Source organism: Littorina saxatilis, linkage group LG1 (assembly GCF_037325665.1).
Source record: "Littorina saxatilis isolate snail1 linkage group LG1, US_GU_Lsax_2.0, whole genome shotgun sequence".
Lineage (NCBI taxonomy): Eukaryota > Metazoa > Mollusca > Gastropoda > Littorinimorpha > Littorinidae > Littorina > Littorina saxatilis.
The window spans coordinates 103,489,095-103,513,021 of NC_090245.1; the positions used below are offsets into that span (position 1 = coordinate 103,489,095).

General features: G+C 44.6%; 2 protein-coding genes across 2 annotated transcripts in view; one reads left to right on the forward strand and one right to left on the reverse strand.

Annotated features, from left to right (window-relative positions):
- The window catches only part of LOC138948462 (gamma-tubulin complex component 4-like), a 31,619-nt gene extending 15,544 nt beyond the window's left edge, over window positions 1–16,075 (reverse strand). The window contains exons 1-12 of the mRNA XM_070320016.1: window positions 15,904–16,075; window positions 14,746–14,881; window positions 12,846–13,003; window positions 12,175–12,231; window positions 5,092–5,171; window positions 4,576–4,780; window positions 4,072–4,243; window positions 3,541–3,665; window positions 2,630–2,786; window positions 1,927–2,061; window positions 1,553–1,667; window positions 976–1,174 (exon numbers count right to left, since the gene is read on the reverse strand). Coding sequence (XP_070176117.1) covers window positions 976–1,174; window positions 1,553–1,667; window positions 1,927–2,061; window positions 2,630–2,786; window positions 3,541–3,665; window positions 4,072–4,243; window positions 4,576–4,780; window positions 5,092–5,171; window positions 12,175–12,231; window positions 12,846–13,003; window positions 14,746–14,881; window positions 15,904–15,978 — 1,614 coding nt within the window. The 5' untranslated portion in view covers window positions 15,979–16,075. The remainder of the gene's footprint in view (window positions 1–975; window positions 1,175–1,552; window positions 1,668–1,926; window positions 2,062–2,629; window positions 2,787–3,540; window positions 3,666–4,071; window positions 4,244–4,575; window positions 4,781–5,091; window positions 5,172–12,174; window positions 12,232–12,845; window positions 13,004–14,745; window positions 14,882–15,903) is intronic.
- Window positions 16,076–16,203: 128 nt separating this feature from the next.
- Window positions 16,204–22,119, forward strand: LOC138948470 (large ribosomal subunit protein uL4-like). The gene is made up of 9 exons (XM_070320027.1): window positions 16,204–16,353; window positions 16,813–16,990; window positions 17,338–17,583; window positions 18,266–18,390; window positions 18,720–18,849; window positions 20,032–20,188; window positions 20,411–20,494; window positions 21,043–21,202; window positions 21,903–22,119. Exons 1-9 carry the CDS (start codon window positions 16,351–16,353, stop codon window positions 21,999–22,001), a joined length of 1,182 nt encoding a protein of 393 aa, XP_070176128.1. The 5' UTR covers window positions 16,204–16,350; the 3' UTR covers window positions 22,002–22,119.
- The last annotated feature ends 1,808 nt before the right edge of the window (window positions 22,120–23,927 follow it).

The window sequence follows — 23,927 nt, forward strand, 5'->3', positions numbered from 1 at the left end:
AGTTTGAGCTGCTGTTAAAATATCACTCTTCAATTTCTTTACAGCAAGTTCATGATTTTATTCACTAATGTAAATCACACTTAAGTCAACAGCATTTAATAACACACTGCATATCAAAACAGTAAGCAAAAGGATGAAGAGGGATACTACATTCTTTCAGTTTTAAAGGCACTGCTAAAAGATTTCTCTGCATGTTACACATACTGCCATTATCGTTATTATTTCCCCGCAACCTACAAATCATATAGCAAAGATTTGCTCCATTTGTTGTGGCATTGTTATTTGTAATTATCCGAATAAACCATATAGCAAAAATGTATGTTCTCAGAGTACAGAGAGACATCTGTGAAAGAAACCAACAATCAATCAATCAATCAATCAATCAATGAAGCTTATATCGCGCATATTCCGTGGGTACAGTTCTAGGCGCTCTGCAGTGATGCCGTGTGAGATGAAATTTTATACGGCCAGTAGATTGCAGCCATGTCTGCGCATATTTACCTTTCACGGCCTTATTCCAAGTCACACGGGTATGGTAGACAATTATTAACTGTGCCTAAGCAATTTTGCCAGGAAAGACCCTTTTGTCAATCGTGGGATCTTTAACGTGCACACCCAATGTAGTATACACGGGGGGTGGTTCGGACACCGAAGAGAGTCTGCACACAAACTTGACTCTGTGAAATAAATTTCCGCCGAACCTGGGATCGAACTCGCGCTGACAGCGGCCAACTGAATACAAATCCAGCGCGCTACCAACTGAGCTATATCCCCGCAACAGCATGAATTCAAACCACAGAAACTAATGATCTATGTTGAAAATTCAATCAATCAATCAATCAATATGAGGCTTATATCGCGCGTATTCCGTGGGTACAGTTCTAAGCGCAGGGATTTTTTAATATTTTTTTTATTTTGTTGTGCAATTTATATCGCGCACATATTCAAGGCGCAGGGATTTATTTAGTTCCTTACCTGCAAATAGTACTGAAGATTGTCCACCAGGAATGACATGTGGTGCCGAAGTTGCCAGATCCCAATGGCCGCATCACCTTGACCTTCGACCTTGATCTTCATGTCCTTGAGTTTGCCTTCCTTCTGCAGCGACCATGTGGACTGCAGGTCTTGTTGGGTCCGTCGCACGGCAAGCAGGAAGCGGAACACTCGGTTATACCTGGGCAGGATGAAATTAAGACTATTAATGTATCTGAGGAAAGAACACCAGGACTTACAGTGATCCTATTACTGTAGTTTCGTAACCAGTTACACTACTTTCATAAACATAAAGACACTATGTTTTTCGTGCTTCCTGTTTATATCTCAGATAAGTTTAGCCAGTTCGTTTGTACTGTCAAGAAAAATAGCTTTCACAACCTACTAGAAATGTTAATGCAATATTTTCTGTCATCTAGGTGCCCCTCCCACCACCCAACCCCAAATGCCGCAACAACAAAATAAAAACAAAACAAATTCCCACCATAAAAGAGAAAACAAATTAACAAAACACACACATATATTTAAAAAAAAAATTGTTAAAAAAAAAGGTACACACTTTTTGATGACAGAAGGAGTGAAGAAGATGTGCAGTGGCCACTGAACCGTGCAGGTCAGACCCAAACAGCTCCATCCTGTCTCCACTGTAGCGGAAACACCCCCACTCTCTAAACCTGCAAACAGAGGTATCAAATACTGCTGTCAACATCTTGCAGACACAGAGTGGTACAGTATATATCTCACCGTATACTACATACATAATAAATCATACTGGCAGACGTAACTTCCACTCACTAATGTTTTTGGTATATTTTGTTTCGCTAAATTTGCTAAATATTTTCACTGTTAAAAAATTAAAAATTAAAAGTTTAACAAAATGTTAAAAAAAATAGTGGTTATAAAAATGGATGCGGAGATGAGAAATGCTGTTACTTCTATCTGCTGGCTTTGGCATGGGGGCAGAAGGGTTGGACGCAGCCGTGGTGATGGTGAGTTTGAAGCGTTGTAACAGGGCGTCGTTTTCTATCAGGACGTTGCGAGCTGCTTGCTGAAAAGATGTGTTCACATCTGAAAGAAAAACAAGAAAAGTAAAATTAATGCTTTATACGAATCCTCTTCATCATGCCCCATTACTCTCACTAAATTACTGTGGAACAGATTGTTTGGGGTCAACTGTATATTTGCTGTTCTACCCTCATAAAATAACGCCAAAGAGAATGTTGATTTCCTACCAACTGTCCAAAACTTGATTCTAATGCGACCTGACACATCAATTCATTCAATCCTTTGTTTTTTTAACTTTGTTCATCTTACCACAGTCACTTCGTTGTTTAGATTTCATTTAGTTACTATATCCAGAAACAAACTTGCCCCACCCCCACTCCCTTTTGAGAAAAGAGAGAATAACAACAACACAAAATCCATAATCATTTTTTTTTTTAACCCAGTTGCATCCTAGTTGACAGGATTAATACTGGGCTGGGCGAAGACAAAAAATCAGGTCCTGGTAGTCTTAAAATAAAGGTAAATTTACAGAGGCTAGGAACAGAAAATGAGTAAGGAGGCTCTCAAAAAGGAGGAAGTATTAAATTGGGGCGTCTTAAATAAGGAGGTTCCACTGTATTCAGTGACTAACCGTGCTCTGTGCTGGATGCCGGGGGACCTTTGAGGAGATGCCGAGTCTGGTCGATAAAGGCCAGGTACAGTTCTCCCCGACCCAGCAGAAAGAAATCTTTCATCACACGCAGCTGTCCTGTCAGGTCTGCCTCTTGCACCACCATCACCCACAAGTGCTGCACACACATACATTACACACATAAGGTTACATCTTGATGTTAATCATTGTTTTGAGGAGGGCGGGGATGTAGCTCAGTCGGTAGCGCGCTGGATTTGTATCCAGTTGGCCGCTGTCAGCATGAGTTCGTCCCCACGTTCGGCGAGAGATTTATTTCTCAGAGTCAACTTTGTGTGCAGACTCTCCTCGGTGTCCGAACACCCCCGTGTGTACGTACACGCAAGCACAAGACCAAGTGTGCACAAAAAAGATCCTGTAATCCATGTCAGAGTTCGGTGGGTTATAGAAACACGAAAATACCCAGCATGCTTCCTCCGAAAACGGCGTATGGCTGCCTAAATGGCGGGGTAAAAAACGGTCATACACGTAAAATTCCACTCGTGCAAAAAACACGAGTGTACGTGGGAGTTTCAGCCCACGAACGCAGAAGAAGAAGAATTGTTTTGAGGGATCAGATGTTTTTTGTCATTTCTTCAGTAGTACTTTTGTGGAAAAAGTCTGATACCCCATGTTTTAGTCGTTATCTCAGAAATTAGCATGTTAAGCCCTATCTTTTTCTGGCCTTGTCACTCCTTGAACTTACAGAACATTTCAACAACAAAACTGGTATCACTTTTACAAGGGGTAGACTCCAGTCTTCAGTTTGAGGCAAACATTTTTGAAATAATCCCCTGATTTGATGACGTAGTGCAAAGTTCGCCGAACCTAGTTCGGCTGTAGTTAGTAGCGGGCTTAAGGTCTATGAATCTAACCTCGGCGACATGTGAGCGAATCTTGTCGACCAGAGCTTCAAATGCTGACGGACAGAAGTTTGACTGTTGAGCCAGTTGCTGGATGTCTTTGGTGAACTCCGCTTCTCTCTCCTTCATGAACTGACCTGAAACAACACAGATGATACACATAATCACCACAGAAAGAGAAATCACCTAGCCCAGCATCTGAAAACTACTCACTGAGTATTCTTTCTAAAGACTAAAGTGAATCACTGAGTGACATGTTTTTCTTGCAAACAGTGTATTTTAATACAAATAAATGGTGGTGGTGGTGGTGGTGGTGGGGGGGTGAATTCACACCTACACACACACAACACACAAATACAGAAAAGAAAAGGGACAACATAGAGGTCAAAAGAAACAAGGAGGCAAATAAAGAAGAAGAAGAAGAAGAAGAAAAAAGAAAAACATGTTTTCCAAGCACCTAGCATCTTAACTCTGTCATTACACACACAGACACGCACTCACTCTCTCTCTCTCCATCTCTCCTTTCTGTTTTTTGTTAAGTACCTGAATGTTGTCTGGCAGTGTGCTGGTTGGTTTCAAACATCTGAACGGACTCTCCAACAAAGAGAATCTTGCTTGCCACACGCATGGGAATGTACCCAGGAAGCAGGTCTGCTTGGATGATGAACATTTCTGCGTCTCTTTGAGTATCGTTATCTGACAGTGACATGTTTTTCTGTGCAAAGAAAAAGGTGGACATATTTATTTCTCTTTAGTCATTTAAGATCAGATAAGTTAAGTTGAGATAAGAAAACTTTAATCTTCATAATTCATTATATATAAATATGCGTTGCATTCAGCTTTCCTTGTGACTGTAACTAAGAGAAACCAAGTATCATAAAAAAGTCAATTTGAGAGAGGAAATATATTCGCTCTCCCAAAGATCACTCTCCCAAAGATCATATAGAAAAATACACTGTGGCGATTGTTATTTGTTTTTTTCTTTCTTTAAGCAATGAAAGTGAACAAATCAAATCAAATCGTATTTTCTTTGTCTATAACACAAACCATGGCCTGCATTTGTCGCCCCGTGACACCCATAATGCCGAGCTCTCCCTCGTCTTCCTGTGATGTTTTGCTGGCATCTGGTCCCACCCCGCTGCCTCCTGACACTCGCTGGATGAAGAATTCGTGGTGCAGGTCGTGGGATAGGCCGTGGATCATCCATGCACACAGCTGCTTGTACAACACTCCATTGCAGACGTGGAGAATTCTATTGGGATTTGAGGGCATAGCACAGCACATTGAGAACAGAAAGGCGGGGGAAAAACGGTCATACACGTAAGAACCAACTCGTGCAAAAACATGAGTGAACGTGGGAGTTTCAGCCCATGAACGAAGAAGAAAACAGAAAGTCAACCGAGTGAACAATTTTCTTACATTACTGAAACTGCAAAAGCAACTTTTTGTGTTCTACTTAGTCAGCTTAATTCAATCACAATTTAACTTGTAACACAAGAACAGCCATACAATACTTTTATTCGACAGTTTTACTTCATTTTTATTAAGTCCTTATTTTGTTACCTTTCCATAGCATCCTTGACCTTGGGCAAACCACTGACAGAATTCTTGTAGAGGACATCCAGAAGGTAGCAGCCATGAGCCTGAGACACAAGTGATTTTTTTCACGAAGCACCCATAAAGGTGACATTCTAACAAAATGTATACATTATGAAAACAATGTTGGTTGTTATACTCATCGGAGAAAAAGTCAGTGCCTGAATGGTGGTATAAACATTCAAATACAGCAGTCCCTCTCATGAACGGACACCCTTGGGCCATAGCAAAACTGTCCGTACATTGCAGGTGTCCGGTCACGGGAGGGGTGACCACACCACCCCCTCCCCCATACACACACAGAGACACACAAACAACAGGATTGAGTCTATGCTAATCACTTCTTGTGGCTACTAAACAATAACAATAAACTCCTAATACTTCTTTAAACGTTCTGTAAAAATGATTTGTATGAAAAGTGTTGAAAAGAAGAGATAAAATAAATCCTCAAGGCAGTGAACACACTCACCATGCTCTGACATACGAAAGCAGCCACACAAACACAGCACAGAGGAGCGTGTGCAGATGCTTTGCAAGAATAAGCTTGAAAACCAGTTTGAATAAATAGCAGCAGATAGAGCTGCATGTCATAATCAAGTAATTTATTTGTTTCTTGTCTGGCTTTATTGACTGCATGCCGATCATGTGGCATGGCAGTGACTTTTCACTCTTCAGTCGGAAATACACTGTACATATAACACAGCTCCCACTCTCCCTCACTAATGCCAACCCCAAGCCGTGACAACTGATGCTTGGAAATTGTGTGGAAGAGTACACCTCTCTATTTCTCTCCAATGCTCTTCCTGCTGACATGCGGTGACACCGGACATCTACACCCCACAGAGTTTAGCCAGCTAACCCTCCACCCCCCCCCCCCCTTTCTCTCTCTCACTCCCTCCAGCCATGTACTGTTGGGGGCTGTGGGCAGAGAGACCAGCTGCACTGTTCACTCAGAGCAAAACCAGTTGACTGTGTCGTAACTTTTGACAAAGCAAGACAACTGAAGGGTTCATTGATTAGGCAACCGACTCACTGGTCAAGGCTGAGGGGAAACAAGAGTATCTTGTCAATGAAAGAGGTTACACACAGACACACGATGGGTACACGTGCACTCAAGTTATCAGTGACTGTCATCACACCATTGCGGCTGTGATCTTTGTACCAAGAGCCGGGCTGCTCTGTTATCGATTTTGTTGTGGTAAAAATTTGACGATGGTCTGTCCGTACATTGGAGGTATGACCTGCTGTTGGGACCGAAAATGAGTGTCCGCGTCCACGTTTTGCAGGTGTCCGTTTAAGGGGGGGCAAATATAGAAGGAAAACACTCCGTGCCGAGCAAATGTGTCCGTACATGTCAGGTGTCCGCTCACGCCGGGGGCCGTACATTGCAGGGACTGCTGTAAAACAAAATCAGCATATTCTCACACAAAATGTTAATGCCGGTGCATTTTTCTTCTAACACAAGCATTGTCAGAAACTTTGTGGACACGAGTTGCTTATTCTATCATGTCCATCGTATAATCGAAAATTTCAAAACTAAATTTTCATTTAATTAATATACTTACTCAACTCACATAAATGGCATTAACTTCAGTTCATTGCTAAGATATTGAAGTAGTACTCGACCCTGGTAAGGGGGGAAGTAACTCCCTAAGAAAAACAATCCGTAGTCAAGGACGGGAGTCACCTCCCCTACCGGTAACCCGCACATGCGCGGTCCTGCTACCGGCCGTCATTCCCCCACGGAAACACACACCTGTAACACATATAATGTTAGCGGGGATGGATGGGAGGGTATAAACGATGTGAGTTGAGTAAGTATATTAATTAAATGAAAATTTAGTTTTGAAATTTTCGATTCAATCACATATTCTTACCTCAACTCACATAAATGGCAGATTGCACATAAAGGCGGTGGGATACTCACATTAATCTCTTGGAAGTATCTGGCCTGCGGCAACCATAGCTGGGAGGCAGTTGGTACCGTCCGGATGAGTGCTGGCAATGCCCCGGAGGTAGTAGCTGAGGAAGACATCATGAGTCGTCCAGTATGCAGCTTTGAGGACGTCTGACATCCTTCCAGACTTGAGGACAGCTAAGGAAGTTGCCCACGCTCAAGCCTCGTGCGTACGAGGTGATCGAGGAGGAAGGACTGACTGCCCCCCCCCCTTTTTGTGTCTGCCACCACTGATAAGCATGCCTTATAAGTGTGGAAGACCATCTGGAAAGCGTGGTTTTTGCAAAGTCTTTATTTCGGGCTGAAATGATCGAAATAAACAACAACTTCGGAGCTGATGCTCGAAACGGAGCGGTGCGCGACAAGTAAGCCTTAAGCGCGCGTACCGGGCAGTTAGAAAAATCCGGATCGCCGGGGGCTAAAAAATGTCCCGGAGAGGCCGAATGGAAATGATCGGTGAAAGTGGACCAGGTTTTTGATTCTTGGCGAGAAAATCGGGACGGACACGCAGTGAAACCGAGCCGTCTCTTCCGAAAGTGATATCCCGGTCTAGGCCTGAGAGGCCGTGGATCTCACTGCCCCTCCGCGCGGAAGCGAGCAGTATGAGCATGAGAGTTTTGCGCGTAAGGTCAGAGAGACTAGCGTCTTGTAAAGGTTCAAAAGCACTAGAACGGAGAAATTCGAGTACTAGAAGAACGTCCCAAGCCGGGACAGAAGTTCTCTCCGTTGCAGAACTGAGGGCCGCGCCCTTTAGCACACTCGCGATAACTCCCCCGAGGGAGATGGAGCGTCCAAGTTGCTTAAAAGTAACAGAGATGGCTGAGCGGCGAGTGCGCAAAGCGGACGCGGCGCGTCCCCGAGCGGAGAGCCATGCCAGATGGTTTGCGACCTGCATTGATCGCAGGGCGACCGGGACAACATTGTTAGCCGCAAACCATCGAGTCCAAGCCAGCCAGTGTGACTAGTAGACAGAGGAGGTGGCCTGTGAGCCTTCTGGCCTAAGTCCAAAAGCGAAAACGGAGGCGCCTGAGCGCCCCAGTGATCTCCGAACCCTCTCCAGGCGTGAGGATCCAGGCCCTCGGGGCGATGTGCAGAGTCCCCGTTCTGGGCTGGAAAAGCTCCCCTCGCCGGCGGCCGAGCGGGATTGGCGGGCCGCTGGTGGGCCGCATGGGGTCCGGGAACTAATGCTGACTGGGCCAGCGCGGTGCCACGAGAAGGAGATGAAGCCGCTCCAAGTCGGCTTTAGGCTGAACCCTTCCGATGAGTGGAGTGGGAGGGAAGGCGTAAGCCTCTAGCCCTGCCCAGCTGATCGTCATCGCGTCGATCTGCCAAGCTTCCGGGCCCGGAAACAGACACAACGATCGGGAGGCGACGTGAAAATCTCGTGGCGAAAAGGACGACCATCGGACGCTCTACCTGCGCCCAAAGAAGGAGGAGCGCCTGATGGGTGATGGTCCACTCCGTGTGGAGGATCTGGAAGGAACGGCTGATGACGTCGGCAAGGACGTTCAGGCAGCCAGGCAGATAGCGAGCCGAGATCAGGATCTAAGAAAGAGTCTCGCATGCTCGGCTGGACCACAGCCGAGATCGGGACCCGCCCTGTTTGTTGGAATAAGCAGAGACCGCCGTGTTGTCGTAAAGAAACAACAAATGGGTGCCCTGGAAAGCGGAGAGAAAGTGATGAAACAGAAGCCAAGGAGTGTTCACCCACTGAGGTGTGGTCTGCTGCAACCAGACCCCGAAACGGAACTGAGACGTCCCAGCCGTGTGACGTCGGATTCCAGACTGAACTGAGCGCCGCCTGAAAAGGGCGCGCCTGCAGTTTGTATAAACGACGTTGAGTGGGGCGGACTGCCCACTCCCGTGAATCGAACACCATGCCTTGGTGCAACACCCCGGGGACAACCAAAATTCTGCCGTAAGGTCCCAAGAAGGGGTGGCCGAGAAACTCCTCTATAGCCTGCTTCCGCAGAAAGAGAAGGATTTCCGCCTGTAAAGTCTCCTGAGCGTCTGGGCTGACCGGAAACCGGAAGTTGGCCGGCGCCCTGGACGAAGGGGCTTTGCCTTCCTGCCAAGGAAGGCGGAACCCCGATCGAATCACCCCCATGCTCCATAGGCTGCTTGTCCGAGACAGCCAAGCTGGCAGGACCCGGAAGAGGCCGCCTGCTACCAAAAGGGTAGAGGCTGGGGGGGGTGACTGGATCGGGGGTGGCTCATTGGGGGTTGGGCTTGCGCCCAGACCCCCGCTTCCCGAAGGAAGGTTTACGCTGGTAAGGACGGGACCGTGACCCACCCCTACCTGCGCGAGACGACTGCTGCCCAGAAGAGCTGTCTGGCGCTGACGCAGAACTCCGTGGTTTGTTGCTGTGCTGCTTAAGAGCGAGTTCCGTCAGTTGCACCACATGTTGGTCACGAGTTTCCTCAGTTTGCTGCCGAAGGGCATCCAAAGAGCGTGACCCCAGCAACGCACCCTCTGAAAAGGGAGAGACTCTCAAAGAGTCTATGGTGGCCTTATCCGTTAGGCGAGAGCCGTTAAGAAAAGCCTCGCGCCTCCAGAACACCACCTGAGAATAGAGCCGAGCAGCAAGCGTCATCTGACTGTCAGTGACCTTCGCAAGCGCCGCCAGGAGCATGGCAGCATCAGCCTCAATAGCATCGTCACGAAACCTAAAAGGCTCGATGGACGAAGCGATGGCTCTCGTGAGAGACCGGATGAGCGTTTCCGCTAAAGAGGTCAGTTCAAGGGAAGAACGCCCGCTTTCCTCCAGCCCGAGTAGACTCTGTTCCGTACAAACGGAAGTCCTATCTCGGCTATAACCATCCTGCCGCAAGCGAGCCAGTTCCGGAGTCACCGGAAGTGGAGCTGTGGGCAGCGAAAAAGAGGAGAGAAGAGAATGTGGCCTGCTAGGCAGCCGCGATCTTCTTGAGTTGGCTGGGAGGCCGCCGCCTGCCTGAGCCGAGGTTAACCAAGGCTGGGCAGAAGGGGGGGCTTCCCCATGAGCAGCCAAAAGAGGGTAGGGTGTGTTAGCGTCCGCCAACACCTGAGCCATCACAAACGGGACGGAAGGAGATTCCATGAAACGGAACTTCGCCCTCGTGTCCCCCGCGCCCGCAAAGTCTGCCAAAGCAGAAGGAGGGGGTGCGACAACAGTAGAGTCGGCGGAGACACCCTCAGGGAAGTACCGTGAGGTTATCTCCGCAGCCAACTCCAGAGTGGGGCCCAGCTTATTGGGAATCCGTAAGGGGGTAACGGATTCGGAACGATCCTCATCCCCTTCCTGTTCCTCTCCAAAACCTTCCTGATCTCCATCAGAAGGAGGGTCCGGTAAACCGGAAACCCACCCGTCCACGGAAGCGGAAGTGGCTAGAGTCGGTTGAACAATAGACGGAAGCGCCGCAAACTGTCCACCAACAGCACCGCCGACAACCGGAACCGCCGCGGCGGAACCGGAAGTCGGGGCCGGAAGTCGATGCGTAACCAGGGACGGGATAGCAGGGACACTGCCACCGGAACCACTAGCCCGCTGTCCTCCACCGGAAGTGCCTGCCACAGCACAACCGGAAGTCGAGGACGACAATCCGCGGGCAGGCCCGACCGGAAGCCCCGAGGGGCAACCAGAGGAGCCTACCCCCTGCGAACTCCAACCAGGAACGGCGGCAGCCGAACCAAGAGCTACAGGTCGATGACCGCCGACAGAATCTTGTAGGCCAGAACTGGGCAAACAAGACGCTGCTGCCTGCCCCCCAGAGGCCGGGACAGCCGAAACTGATCCCAGGGGGGCAGGCTGGCGCGCTACGCCGCTCCCTAGCGCACCCGCCACGTGATGGACGGTGTACTGCCGGGGAGGAGCCGTCTGCGAACCCGGCGACGCAAGAGCGTAACCCGGGCCCGCAGGCAAGTGTGAGCCCCCAAAAAGATGGGGACTCCCACAAACGCCGCCCAACGCCGAAGCGCTGGAACCGGGCGGCGCTAAGGCCGCGAACCCCCCTGAAAAGGCAGGGGAATCCGCAACCGAACCAGAAAAATCCGGCCCGAGATCAGCCGACGTGATCGTCGCGGACGGCCGCAGCCTAGAAAGAGAAGCCACCCCCCCCACGCCAGGCGGGAGGGGAGCGACAGGCCTTTCAGCCGAATGTAAGGCAACTAGGTCATGTTTCAGAGTGGCAAACATAGCCAGAATTTCTTCCCGCGACACGGACTCGCTAGACCGTGGCGTCTGCGAGCGCGAGAGAGGAGGAGAAGAACGTTCCCGCGTAGGGAAAACCGGTGACGGTGACGTAGAGTCGAGCGACACCCGTTCTGTCTTCTTAGTCACCGGGTCAGTAACCAGAATTAAAGAAGTAGGCTGTGAAGAAGACACAGAGGCACGCGTCTTTGATTTAGACTTAGACTTGTCTTTATCCTTCTCTTTTCCCGGTGAAGAGAGTAGGGAAACAAGTTTGCCCTTGCTTTTTGAGTTTTTGTCCGCCATTTGCAATATCGAACACGCGCACGTGGAGATGAATTACAACAGCGAAAATCCTCAAACGAACGAAAATACTCGAACGAACGCAGCGAAGAGATAGTGAAACGATCTTACCTAAAGATAGCAACGCAAAGACCAGGGTCAAATGGCCTTCCACGAAAGGCCAAGGCAAAAATATGCCGGAGTACAACAACACGTCTGTGCAGTAGTGTTGAAGTGGGTGGAATGCCGGCCGGTAGCAGGACCGCGCATGTGCGGGTTACCGGTAGGGGAGGTGACTCCCGTCCTTGACTACGGATTGTTTTTCTTAGGGAGTTACTTCCCCCCTTACCAGGGTCGAGTACTACTTCAATATCTTAGCAATGAACTGAAGTTAATGCCATTTATGTGAGTTGAGGTAAGAATATGTGATTGAATAGCGGGCTGGTAGAGAATAAATCTCACTGGCCTTTGTCCTTTAAGGGCAAAAAATTCTCTCCCTTGATATGATTGTTTGTTGCAACTCAATTGGACACCCAGCTAGAGTATAAGACAAATGATAAGCCTGCATAGTGCATACTCATGATGTTTTACAGTGCACAATTTCCTAAGTATTACATGAGTGACAGACTTGGCTTGATGACTTACCCTATGGGAAATAATCTGCTCCAACACAGTGGACAAAGCTGGAAAGATGAGCTGAAACTGAAAACACGACACACATGATTAACAACAGTTTAGGATCCATCCTTTGGGGTGGTTATTATGGGTGGGTGGGTGGGTGGTTGTTATGTCGAGGTGGTGACCAAGGCAGGATTGGCTGTACAGTCAAACCCCCATTTTAAGACACCCCAAATTTAAGACTCCTTCCCTTTTAAGACCCTGTTTTTTCAGACTCTCTGTTCATAACCTCTGTAAATTTACCCCCATTTTAAGACTCCCTCCTTTTTAAGACCTGATTTTCTCAGATTCTTGGAGGTCTTAAAATGGGGGTTCCACTGTATTAGTTTTCTATGAAAACCAAGCACACACAAAAATAAAATAAAAAGAACAAAATGTTTATCTGAGCAAAGTTGGGATGATACCTGTTAAGTAAACTGCTAATAACCATTGTTTTCTAATAACCTTAACTTTAAAAAAAAACCTCATGATTTTATTAAGCTCCCAAAAATGAGAAAAACTGCTGCAAAGTGTATGTGTAACTCTGTCTTTTAATAGTTTCATACAAGGTTGCGCTTCTTGCACTGTTTAAGTTTGTACTTCTTGTCAAGAATGTTCGCAGTGACGTACAATGACACACGCATGATAACTGAACTTACCCCCCTCAATGAGTAATGCAGATGTGAAACCGGGAGGTGGGGATCCCGAAGAATTTCTTGCTCCAGGGACAGAAGAGCATTACGATAGTCTGTCAGCACCTGATCCAGTCCTCGACAGAATGACCGGATATAGAGACCGTGGAGTTTCCCATCGGACCCTGCAAAAGGAAATTGCATGTCATTCTCTTTTTATAAATGTATTACCACTGTGACCACACAAAATCAAATTCTTTCCACCAGGGATTGTCAACTGGAAGAGTCAAAAGAAATACTATTTGTTAGGTGTGATGTTCTACAGCATAGTAGATGACAGGGATATGCACTGAAGATTCAGGTTCCAATGTTCATGTAACAGCGATACACTACACACAGACAATTACACAAGTACCTACTGAGGGTTCTATTTACTAAGGCGCCATTGGTGCATAAAATCTGACAATGACTCATAAGAATTCCATTCAGCAGGTCAAAGGGCGAATCAAGAATACTACAAATGCAACAGCTTATGCACACTTTACAATACAGCGAGAGAGAGAGAGAGAGAGAGAGAGAGAAAGAGAGAGAGAGAGAGAGAGAGAGAGAGAGAGAGAGAGAGAGAGAGAGAGGGGGGGGGGGGGGAACTACCGGTAAACATGATCCCTGTACAATGCAGACATGAGACCAGCAAATGTTCAAAAAGTAGGAAAATGAATGCTAGAATTATAAAGGCCATTTTGGGGCCTCTCATGATAGCAAAACATTAGATCATGCCTTTTTAAAAAGCTATACAAACCACAAGAAATATGTTTTAGCATTTTAAACAAAAGTGTAATTTATAACAATCACACACACACACACACAAAACTGACTTGAAAACTTTCAGAACCAACACATTTTTTTCACCAAGTCCGTATTTCACCACGCAGTGGCCGTTGTCGCACCACGTGCACACGGCCTGACCGGGAATGGATATCTTGGCGATACTGTCGCCAATGAGCTGGCGCCTTTCTTTCTTGTTGATAATGACAGTCACTTCTTCCGACAGCCAGTTGGCTTTCCATTTGTTTTTCACACTTTGGTCGTCGATCGTAAGAGCTTCCACAGCCGACAAAACAATACGGAATGCAGACGCCATGATGCTACCTTTTTCACCTTCGGCGTTTGGAGATCGGCAGCCAATCAAAACAACCCGCAAACCGCCATCAGTGAATAATTAGGCCTAGGCGATACTGCTATGGGTTCACGCGAGTGCTGGGGTGTGAATGCACTGACTTCAGACGCAGACAGCTTCAGCTGAACGGTTCATACCACCACACCCCCCCACCCCTTTTTTTTTCTCAACGAATTTGCATCGATCTCAAGAATGGTCTGTGAGCTAAGGAAAATATCGGAATTCCGATAAAATTCGGACCAGTCCCATGTCTGACAATGGCAAAACTTATTCTTAAGCTCATTTGGCTTTAATGCGCACAATTTAACTTCTTTGAACAACAACACAATCTAAAGGAAAAGGGGTTGAGACATGATTGCACAGTGGTGAAACTTTAGCTCATTTGGCTCAAGTCCAAAGTGCACAATTTAGATTCTTTGACCAAAAACGACATTGTGTGTGTGTGTGTGTGGACATGCCCCTGGATGCCCCATACAACTTGGCATTTGACCTTGTCCAAAGAGAATTTGACTGAGAGGTCAAATAGTCTTTTTCATCCTTTATTTATTCTTAGTCTTACTTAAATGTATGTCTTCGCGTCGGTTTCCGTCACTGTATGTCACTATGTGTGTAGCACTGGGATATAACAAGCCATTATATCTCAAATGAGTCAAAAGTAAGTTCTTGTTAAAATCTAACGTCCCCCAAAAAGTGTTAAGACTATTATCAGTTTACCGCTCTGTGCACTGTCTAAACACTTCAATTCTTTACCTGTACGTTTTGTGGCCACACCAGTTCCGTGTTCCTGTATGAAGTGTTGAAATGACTTGTAGAGGGTTCCAAGACGGCACAACTCGTTCAGAACCTCAACTTCTGATGGGTGGATAAATGGTAAATCCGACACAACCTGCAAAACACACTCCAACCTTATCCAGTGATCAACTACAGACTACAACAATCAACGTTTTCTTGAAATAAGTGTCAAGATTTTCAAGTGGTGTGGCAGAGTCAACGCCCCAGAATGTGAGAATCTGAGACGGAAATGCATGATGCTGACTGCAGCTCTTACCTGCAATCCTGACAAACAACTAACTATGCTGTGTGCACTTAATAAAAAACCTTTTTATTTTGAAAATATGCACATCAAAGCCACAATTCCTTGCCAATTGCTGTTGCATCAATTACTCAATAGTCGATGGCCTGCAGTGTTCACTGACATCATGCTATGGTTCAGGTCATGTAGGTTTGGCTTGAGGTCACATGAGTTAAGAAAAAACACATGTGCTTTAAGTTTAACAACCAATTAATGCAATCAGTCGGCAGTGAATTGTGGCTCCAATGTCAGTATACATGTGCGTATTTACGAAAGAAACTGTCCCCTGTTTCGTTGACGCGAGAATTGGCGATTGAAGCGAGTGGGGTGAGGAAGTACCGTTTCTTGGTCAAATCTCGCTGCGAGGAACGCTAGGATTTGGCATGCCTTGGACTTGGAGGTGCTTGCTATGTACACGAGATGAAATGGTTGCTACACAGCTGGCAATCCGTTTGGCTGTTTACTGAACAGTGCAGACGACATTTTTGGTATAACCGAATGGTGTATAATTCTAGCGTAGCTAGCCATCAAACCGTTTTATATTCGCTGTCTTCCGTAGCAAGAGGCTAGCTGCGAGACATTCTAGCGTGAAAGAAACAGGGGACTGTACCATACAGGGATATGGCAGCACAACAAACGATTGATAAACCATCAGTGTCCATTACAATAAACTACCGACTAGTCTAAGTTAACCTCACTACACGTAATAACACTACAGTACTAACAGTAACAGTAACAATAACACTGCGTCACTGTCACTGTGTCAGAGTGGCATAGTTGAACACGAAGTTGACGTGTAAACCAAATAAAATGATGAGATTTATCACACGACTCACCTGTATTCCATTTCCGGAATCCTTAAAAACTCCGCCACAGTGACCCGTCAACGACAGCAGCAACTCATGCAGCATTTTCTCCCTCTTCACACCGTGTACAGGCGTTTCATGTTTGGGAATGGGAATGTTTGGAAAAGAAGCGGTCAGAAATGATTGTAGAGTTATCCTCTCCTTAACGGAACTGAACGAAAAGTGTACACTTCCACAAAGTAAATAGTGCAGAAAATTTTTGCTTTAATTTATGACAGTGCTTGGATTTGGAAACATTGAAACATTGTCATATGAGAATATACTTTATGTAAAAAACTATTTTCATGTTGTGGCTAATATAGTAATGACAAAATTGACATTTTTAAGTGACTGAGAACTATCTGACTTATTCATGCGCATCACCAGACTACTTCCTTTCACGATACATTCTCTGACCGGCCATACGTACGCCTAAAAATGGTAAAGCAAAAGTGTTGATTTGGCGATCTAAGTGAATGTTTTAAGTTCGTATGGATTCTGAAAGTTTTCTTAGGCCGTTGCAATCATATTGTACCTTTATATTCCATAATAAACCTCCCTGGGGCTGTCTGACAGGTGCTTGTCAGGACTTCACCTTACCACGTGGAAGCGCAGCCATGATTTTGTGACATTTTAGACGGTGTTTTTACAACATATGGCTTGTGAAGCAAAGAAGACTTAAATGTTATTAATGAAACATTTGAATTTTTTTTTGTATGCGAAGTCTGAACTTAAAAAGAGCACCGTGTTTTCTTGTCTAGCCAGAATCTCAAGCTTAGTGCATTTTACTTTCTAAATTCTAGTGACCATGCTTACACAATTTGCTTTAATTGGTTTAAGTAATTACAGCTGTTTTGCTGATGTAGTTGTGACCATTTGTAATTTCTATGATCTTTACAGGCCACAGCAGCAGCCCGGCCCCTCATTAGCGTCTACAATGAGAAAGGGGAGACAACCACCAACAATGTCACCCTTCCCGCTGTGTTCCGTGCACCCATCAGGCCGGACATTGTCAACTTCATTCACTTTGAGATGAGAAAGAATGGCAGACAGCCCTATGCTGTTTCCAAAGCAGCTGGTAAGAATAAGTTGCCATGAAGACATACTTCTTAGCTAGGCCTGCATCCTGAGGCCTCGCTGTAATGTTCTGTTTGCACCTGACCCCCAGTCCCAGTAATTCGTACAGTACAGTGAAGGAAAATGTATTCAGTGGACACAGTTCACAATGTTAAATGGATGACACCTCGGGCAAGCAGAATCTAAAAAAAAAAACATGATTCCAACTCGTAAATTATTTCCTGCAATCACCACACCCCTATAAATACAAGACCAAGGTCTGCCGTAATATGAACCACAGAAAAATCCCGTAACACTATTATTATTAATAACGGTCATAACTGCATGTTTGTTTGTTTCTTCACTTAGGTCACCAGACGTCAGCTGAGTCGTGGGGAACTGGTCGTGCCGTTGCGCGTATCCCCCGTGTTCGTGGTGGCGGTACCCACCGCTCTGGCCAGGGAGCCTTCGGCAACATGTGCCGTGGCGGTCGCATGTTCGCGCCCACCAAGACCTGGCGTCGCTGGCACCGCAAAATCAACGTGAACCAGCGCCGTTACGCCATCTGCTCAGCCATCGCTGCCACCGGCGTCCCCGCTCTTGTCATGTCCAAAGGTGGGTTGAAGTTGAATCCTTTTGATTTGGTATAGAACTTAGAAGGTGCTCTGAAACTTGGTGCATCTGAAGAGACTTGTTAATTGTGCCCCTTGACTTCATTTTCGCCCTTTACCTCAGTTGCTTCCCTTACAATAGGTATGAGTTGCAGGCATACGACGTGTGTGTTTGCCAATGACTTTGTGGAAAGCAGTCGTTTAGTTGATGAAGAAAATAAATCATGCATTTAAGAAAACGTTTTATTCTGAATTTTTAAAGCAAGTTCACAATTTAAAATTTTTGCTAGTATTTACTTACATGAATTTTTAAGTAGACAAAAAACTGTTGCGCAGGTTAGTCATATAATACACTTAAAGTTGTTGTCTACAGTGTTTTATTGTTGGGTGCTCTGCATTGTTACACTGTTTTTCAAGAACAAGTAAACTGCAGCATTGTTGAAGGGCCTACTCAGTGACCTTTGACATCCTCGCTTTGCTAGAATCGGCTGGCCTTGAGTTGGTTCTGAAGTGACCTGTGTGCTCTTTCTCAACCACTGAAAGTAGAGATGGTGAAAACGTTGATTCTCTACTCCAAGCTTTTGCGAGGAGAAAAAATGTTGAGCAGTGCAACAGCGAGTACCAAACCAAAGCTATCTTGAGTGTGTGGGCTATTCTGATTGTCATGTGATCTCAATGTGTCGCAGGTCACCGCATCGAAGAGCTTCCTGAGGTGCCCCTGGTGGTGTCGGACAAAGTGGAGGAGCTGAAGAGAACCAAGGATGCTGTGGCACTCCTCAAGAAAATCCGCGCCTGGAAGGACATTGAGAAGGTCAGAGGATGAGTTGTTGCTTGCTCTGGTTGCGTGTTTAATTCTAATATGAACTGGGAAAGATATGCATGGTATGTCCTTTCTTTTTAACTTTATGTGATGTGGTTAATCAAACTTGATTCAGGTTCTTTGTATTTGAACTTAGATACAGGTAATTTTCTGGTCATGGGTTGGTGCGGTTGTGCAGTGCACAGTAAAATGTTTGTTTGAACTAGTGTATCTCTGCTTACGCTAAAGTGTTATGGTGCTGTTTTGTGGTTGATGTGTTAGTTGTTCTTGCTTCTTGTACTTGTGTTTAATGCTTACTCTTGTGTTGGTTTTTCTAACAGGTGTACTCCAGCAAGCGTTTCCGTGCCGGTAAGGGTAAGATGAGGAACAGACGTCGCATCCAACGCCGTGGTCCTCTCGTCATTTACAACCAAGACAACGGCATCAGCAGAGCTTTCCGTAACATACCTGGTAAGTTCACTGCTTCATTCATTTAGTAGGGCAGGAGTTGACCATGACATAAAAAAAGAGAGCCTTGCTTCGCTATGGTTACCTTGTGTGTGTTTTCTAAGATTAGTTGAAGTGATGAGATTATTGGTCCGTGTTGTTGACCTCTGTGAAAAAAATCATTAACCACCTCTGATCAACTTTTCAGATCAAAAGCAATTTGTTAGTGTGATGAGCATTTATTTGACTTCAACGTTGTTTTGGGTCATTAAGCCTTAGGTTTAGATTGATAAATGTCCTGAAGTAGTCTTTTTCATTTTTTGGCCCATAATATCAAGTGTGCATGTTTGCAGGGCAGGAGTTTAGCATGACCAAAAAAGGGCTTTGCTTTGCTGTGTTTACCTTGTATGTGTGTGTTTCCTAAAGATTAGTTGAAGTGATGAGATTATTGGTCCGTGTTGTTGACCTCTGTGAAAAAAAGCCATAACCACCTCTGATCAACTTTTGAGATCAAAAACAATTTGTTAGTTTGATGAGCATTTATTTGACTCCCAGTTTTTGTTGTCAATAAGCCTGAGGTGTAGATTAATAATTGTCCTGAAGTAGTCCCTTTCATTATTTCTCCATAATATCAAGTTTGCGTGAGCAGGTATCACCCTGAATGCATGTGTTTTCTCAAGATTAGTTGAAGTGATGAGATTATTGGTCCGTGTTGTTGACCTCTGTGAAAAAAGCCTTAACCACCTCTGATCAACTTTTCAGATTAAAAGCAATTTGTTAGTCTGATGAGCATTTATTGGACTTCCAGATTTGTATTTCAATGAGCCTTAGTTGTAGATAGTTAAATGTCCTGAAGTAGTCTTTTCATTTTTCCCCCCATAATATCAAGTATGCAGAACCAGTAGTTAAGCATGACATAAAAAGGGCCTTGCTTCGCTGTGTTTACCTTGTATGTGTGTGTGTGTGTGTGTGTTTTCTCAAGATTAGTTGAAGTGATGAGATTATTGGTCCGTGTTGTTGACCTCTGTGAAAAAAAGTCATAACCACCTCTGATCAACTTTGAGATCGAAAGCAATAGATGAGCATTTATTTGACTTCAAGATTTATTTATTTTTCAATGAGCCTTAGTTGTAGATTGTTAAATGTCCTGAAGTAGTCTTTCAATTTTTTGCCTATAATATCAAGTATGCATGTTTGTGTGTGCAGGTATCACCCTGATCAGTGTGGACAGACTGAACCTGCTGAAGGTTGCTCCTGGTGGTCACGTTGGTCGCTTCTGCATCTGGACACAGAGTGCCTTCAGCAGACTGGACAAGATCTACGGCACTTGGCGCAAGGGCTCCCAGGAAAAGACTGGCTACAAGTAAGTTTGACAGAAGTGTTTGCGTCTTACACTTGTACAAGCAGCTGCAGGTTGACTTGCTTTCCCGAAAGTGCTCTATTTGGTGTTATGAGTGAACCGAACTTAAGACGACACTTTATATTTTTCATGTTGCTGTTTCTCGTAACAAAGCAAGTTACTTTGGGTGAAAATCCAAGGCATTTATTTATTTTACATTTAGCTAATCAATAACTTATGTTCCAGCCTCCCATCCCTAAAGATGACCCAGACTGACCTGACCAAACTTCTGAAGAGTGAAGAGATTCAAGCGGCTCTCAGAGCTCCAAAGTAAGTCTTGCATTTTCAGAAATATTGGTAACTTGCTGATGCTGCACTGTCTTTCAACCAGCTTCAAGGGGAGCGTCTGGTTGTGTTGAAATGATGAGGCAATTGGTCCGTGTTGTTGACAAAGGATGAAAAGACATCTAACCACCTCTGATCAAAACTCCTTGCATGTTTAAAAAAAAAAATTATTAGCAAAAGCTGTGTTTGCTGTCTTAACCCTTACACTGGTGCAATGCTGTAACACATGTTACATAGCCACTGGTGAATTAACAGAGAAAAATAAAGAAAAACGGTCATATAGGTTTTCGCATCCATGGGAGGTAATCGGAACCGACCAGACTGAGCCAGTAGCGCGACATATGTTGTGACAACCAGGTGACAGTATTCGTAAAGTAGCGCGACATATGTCGCGACAACCAGCCTAAGGGTTAATATAGCAGCTGTTCATCAAGAAAAAATCGTTCCTGTGTGCATGTCTCCGTGATGTGACATTGCAATCTCCTTTAGATTTTGCCCGCTTCATTTCTGACTTGATTCTTTTTGCTTTGCAGGAAAGGGGTTACAAGAAGGATTCTTAAGAAAAATCCTCTTAAAAATAAACGTGTAATGATACGTTTGAACCCACATGCTAAGGCGGCCGTCAAAATGGCTCAAGCTGTGGAGCAGTCTCGTCTTCGTAAGAAGGAAGAGCTGATAAACAAGAAGCGTGGGGTGAGTGTTTTCCTTGAGGATGAGTTGTGTAGCCTTTTTACCTGGTACCTCCGTGTTCGCTTCATGCATCCAACAGATTGGCTGTCATGCTAAATGTCAATTGTATTGATTCAGTATGATAACGGAGCATCTTGCTGAAGCGTTTTAATGCTCCTGTTTTGGGGAAGTTGAAGTGATGATCCCATTGGTCCGTGTTGTTGACACTGGATGAAAAAACAAATTAACCACTTCTGATCAGCTCCTCCCATTCTAAATGAAGCAAATGTTATCTTTTAATAAGTGGCACTTTTAGTTTAAGCTAACTTGCTTGTAAAAGATTTTATCATTGCCAGTCCTGTTGTAATTTTGAAAATAAGGGATGTGGGAATATGACACGCAGGAAAAGAATGCAGTACATCAAGGGGTTGAAAGTGTTCTTGAGAAATCTCATTTTCTGTGGCCTTGAATGAACTGGGTTCAAAGGGATTATAATGTGCCCGTCTTTTATCTGATTAATGTAATTGATTGCTTAATTTGAAATTCAGTTTCAGTGGGACATATACATGTGAAGATCCTGTAATGATATCACCCCCAAAGTGTACGGATGCATGTTGGTTTGTAATGAAAGGACACCTGCAGTTTCAGAACACTTTACCTGATTCTTCGGATGTTTTCACATCATTGATGGACATTATTTGAACATTCTGCCTGTATTTTGCAGATTAAGACCCCCCTGCCAGCTCTCCCTAAGGGCAAGGCCTCTGCTAAGAAAGTGGCACAGCGCAAGAAGAAGGGAGGCAAGGCAAAGGGCAAGAAGTAAAGACGCTGACTGAACCAACTTGCAAAGGAATATAAGACTTTTCTGTGTTTTCCCAGACCTTGTGACAGTCATTGACCTTTGCAATGTTTGAAGCAAATTAAAAAATATTCAATTTAAATTGAATTTCTGCGTTGTGTTTGTCAGTTTGTCTTCAGTAGACTGCACTCGCTGCATTCAAACCCATTCGACAGACTTGAAAGATTCATGAAAATATTTATTCAAGTAACCCATACAATGAAGAAGGCGGACACATTACAATGCAAAAATAGAACGCACAAAAAAAGGATTTCAAATCGGTGACGGGTGCCATCCACTGACAAAATACAGCATGAGCATTTAAAAGATGACTGGCACGAGTTAGTTTTGCTGTGCACTTATTCATTTGTTGCAAACTTAGGTTGTCTGAAAACTAGCAACCGGGACCAATCTACCACAGATCAATCCCTCAAATTGAATCTGTGCAGACAGATCAAGTGTTCTCTGTTGCAACCATGTGAAGACTAAAGAACATGCATGGGCATTTTTTTTTATAACCAGGCAAGCTTTGCAATTTTGTAGCAATCTTGAAATCAATGTGTGCTTGTACTGGGAATATTATCAGTGGGCGACACCTTTTTAAGATTGATCATATAATCTGCAGACTTAGCAATTCTCTCATCTTCATAGAAAATCATTCATTCTTTTAAGCTAAATCTTAGAAAAAGTCTGGTATGTCTCACTGGCTTATCCAAAAGATGGTGCCATTTTCAACATTACAGCTGTTATGGGACCTTGTTACAACATTGTATCTATTTTGGGGGACTAATCTTGAGATGGGTAAAGTGGTGAACTATGTTCGTAAGCATACATTGCAACACAAGCAGAGCATGTTTCTGCACATACTAGACCATTACATTTCCCTGATAGCAAGAGCAACCTTTTCAAAATACTTTGAGAAAAAATTCAATAAGCCAGAAAAAATTCTTAAAAAGAATGAGCAAGTTTAACCAGTTATTAATTTCATTTCAAGTACAGTACTGTCAGATTTTGACTGATCAAACCGGTGATCATTTAGAAAGGGAACTACCGGTCAATACCATTTCTGTTAAATGGCTTTTATTTTCTCCATAAGAATGCAAAACAGGGAATGCTAATTTATGTGGAGTGCAAATTCGAAGAAGGGAGGTATAGCATTACATTCAAAACTGTACTATTAGTCCTAGCTTATTTCATGGTATCTAAACGAGGTATGACACAGTTTCTTCACACGGTGCAATTCTGCAAAATTGTTATTATATATACACAAAATGATTATCTCACAAAAATCACAAGCCAAGAAAAACACAGCAGTCAGGATGAGCAAATATTGCACAAAGGTTTACCATGACATTAACAGAGTATAACATCTTATAAATGCTTTCCATTGAAATACTTTCAACAATTGGCAAGCAAACTTATAGGAAATCTTCCCTACCCTCGCTTCTTGCATCCCCTACAGCTAACATTCACCTGAGAATCCTTAAAAGATGCTAACCTCAGATCCTGTCTTGCAGATCTGTATGTTACTGCATTCATCTTTCAATACAGGCAACATGAGGATGAAAGTCGCTTGTTCATTTCAATGCTTGTTATTCTCTGAGGTGCGAGGAGATTGGTTCCGGATAACTCTCGCTTACTCCATTACACATGTATGCATTTAGAGCGCTTACTTCCCTTTGGTTATCAGATAAGAATCTTTGATAACATCCACTTTGAAAAGAGAAGATTTTATTTTTATCGTACATATTACTTGTGACAGGTCTGTCCAGGTCTGAGATTGAGAACTGGCTCAATCCAAGCAGGCACTTCTTATTACAGACACTTAACTTTACAAAGGGTGGGCTTCTTGTGAAACATGGGGATCAGGAGAGGGGTCCACTAGTCCGAGGGTTCACACGCTTGAACAAA

Excerpts from the sequence above, each read along its gene's own strand:
- LOC138948470 (XM_070320027.1), top strand. Across the intron at positions 16,991-17,337 it reads TGCTGTTTCCAAAGCAGCTG|GTCACCAGACGTCAGCTGAG; the intron begins GTAAGAATAAGT and ends TTCTTCACTTAG. Across the intron at positions 20,495-21,042 it reads GCGGCTCTCAGAGCTCCAAA|GAAAGGGGTTACAAGAAGGA; the intron begins GTAAGTCTTGCA and ends TTTGCTTTGCAG.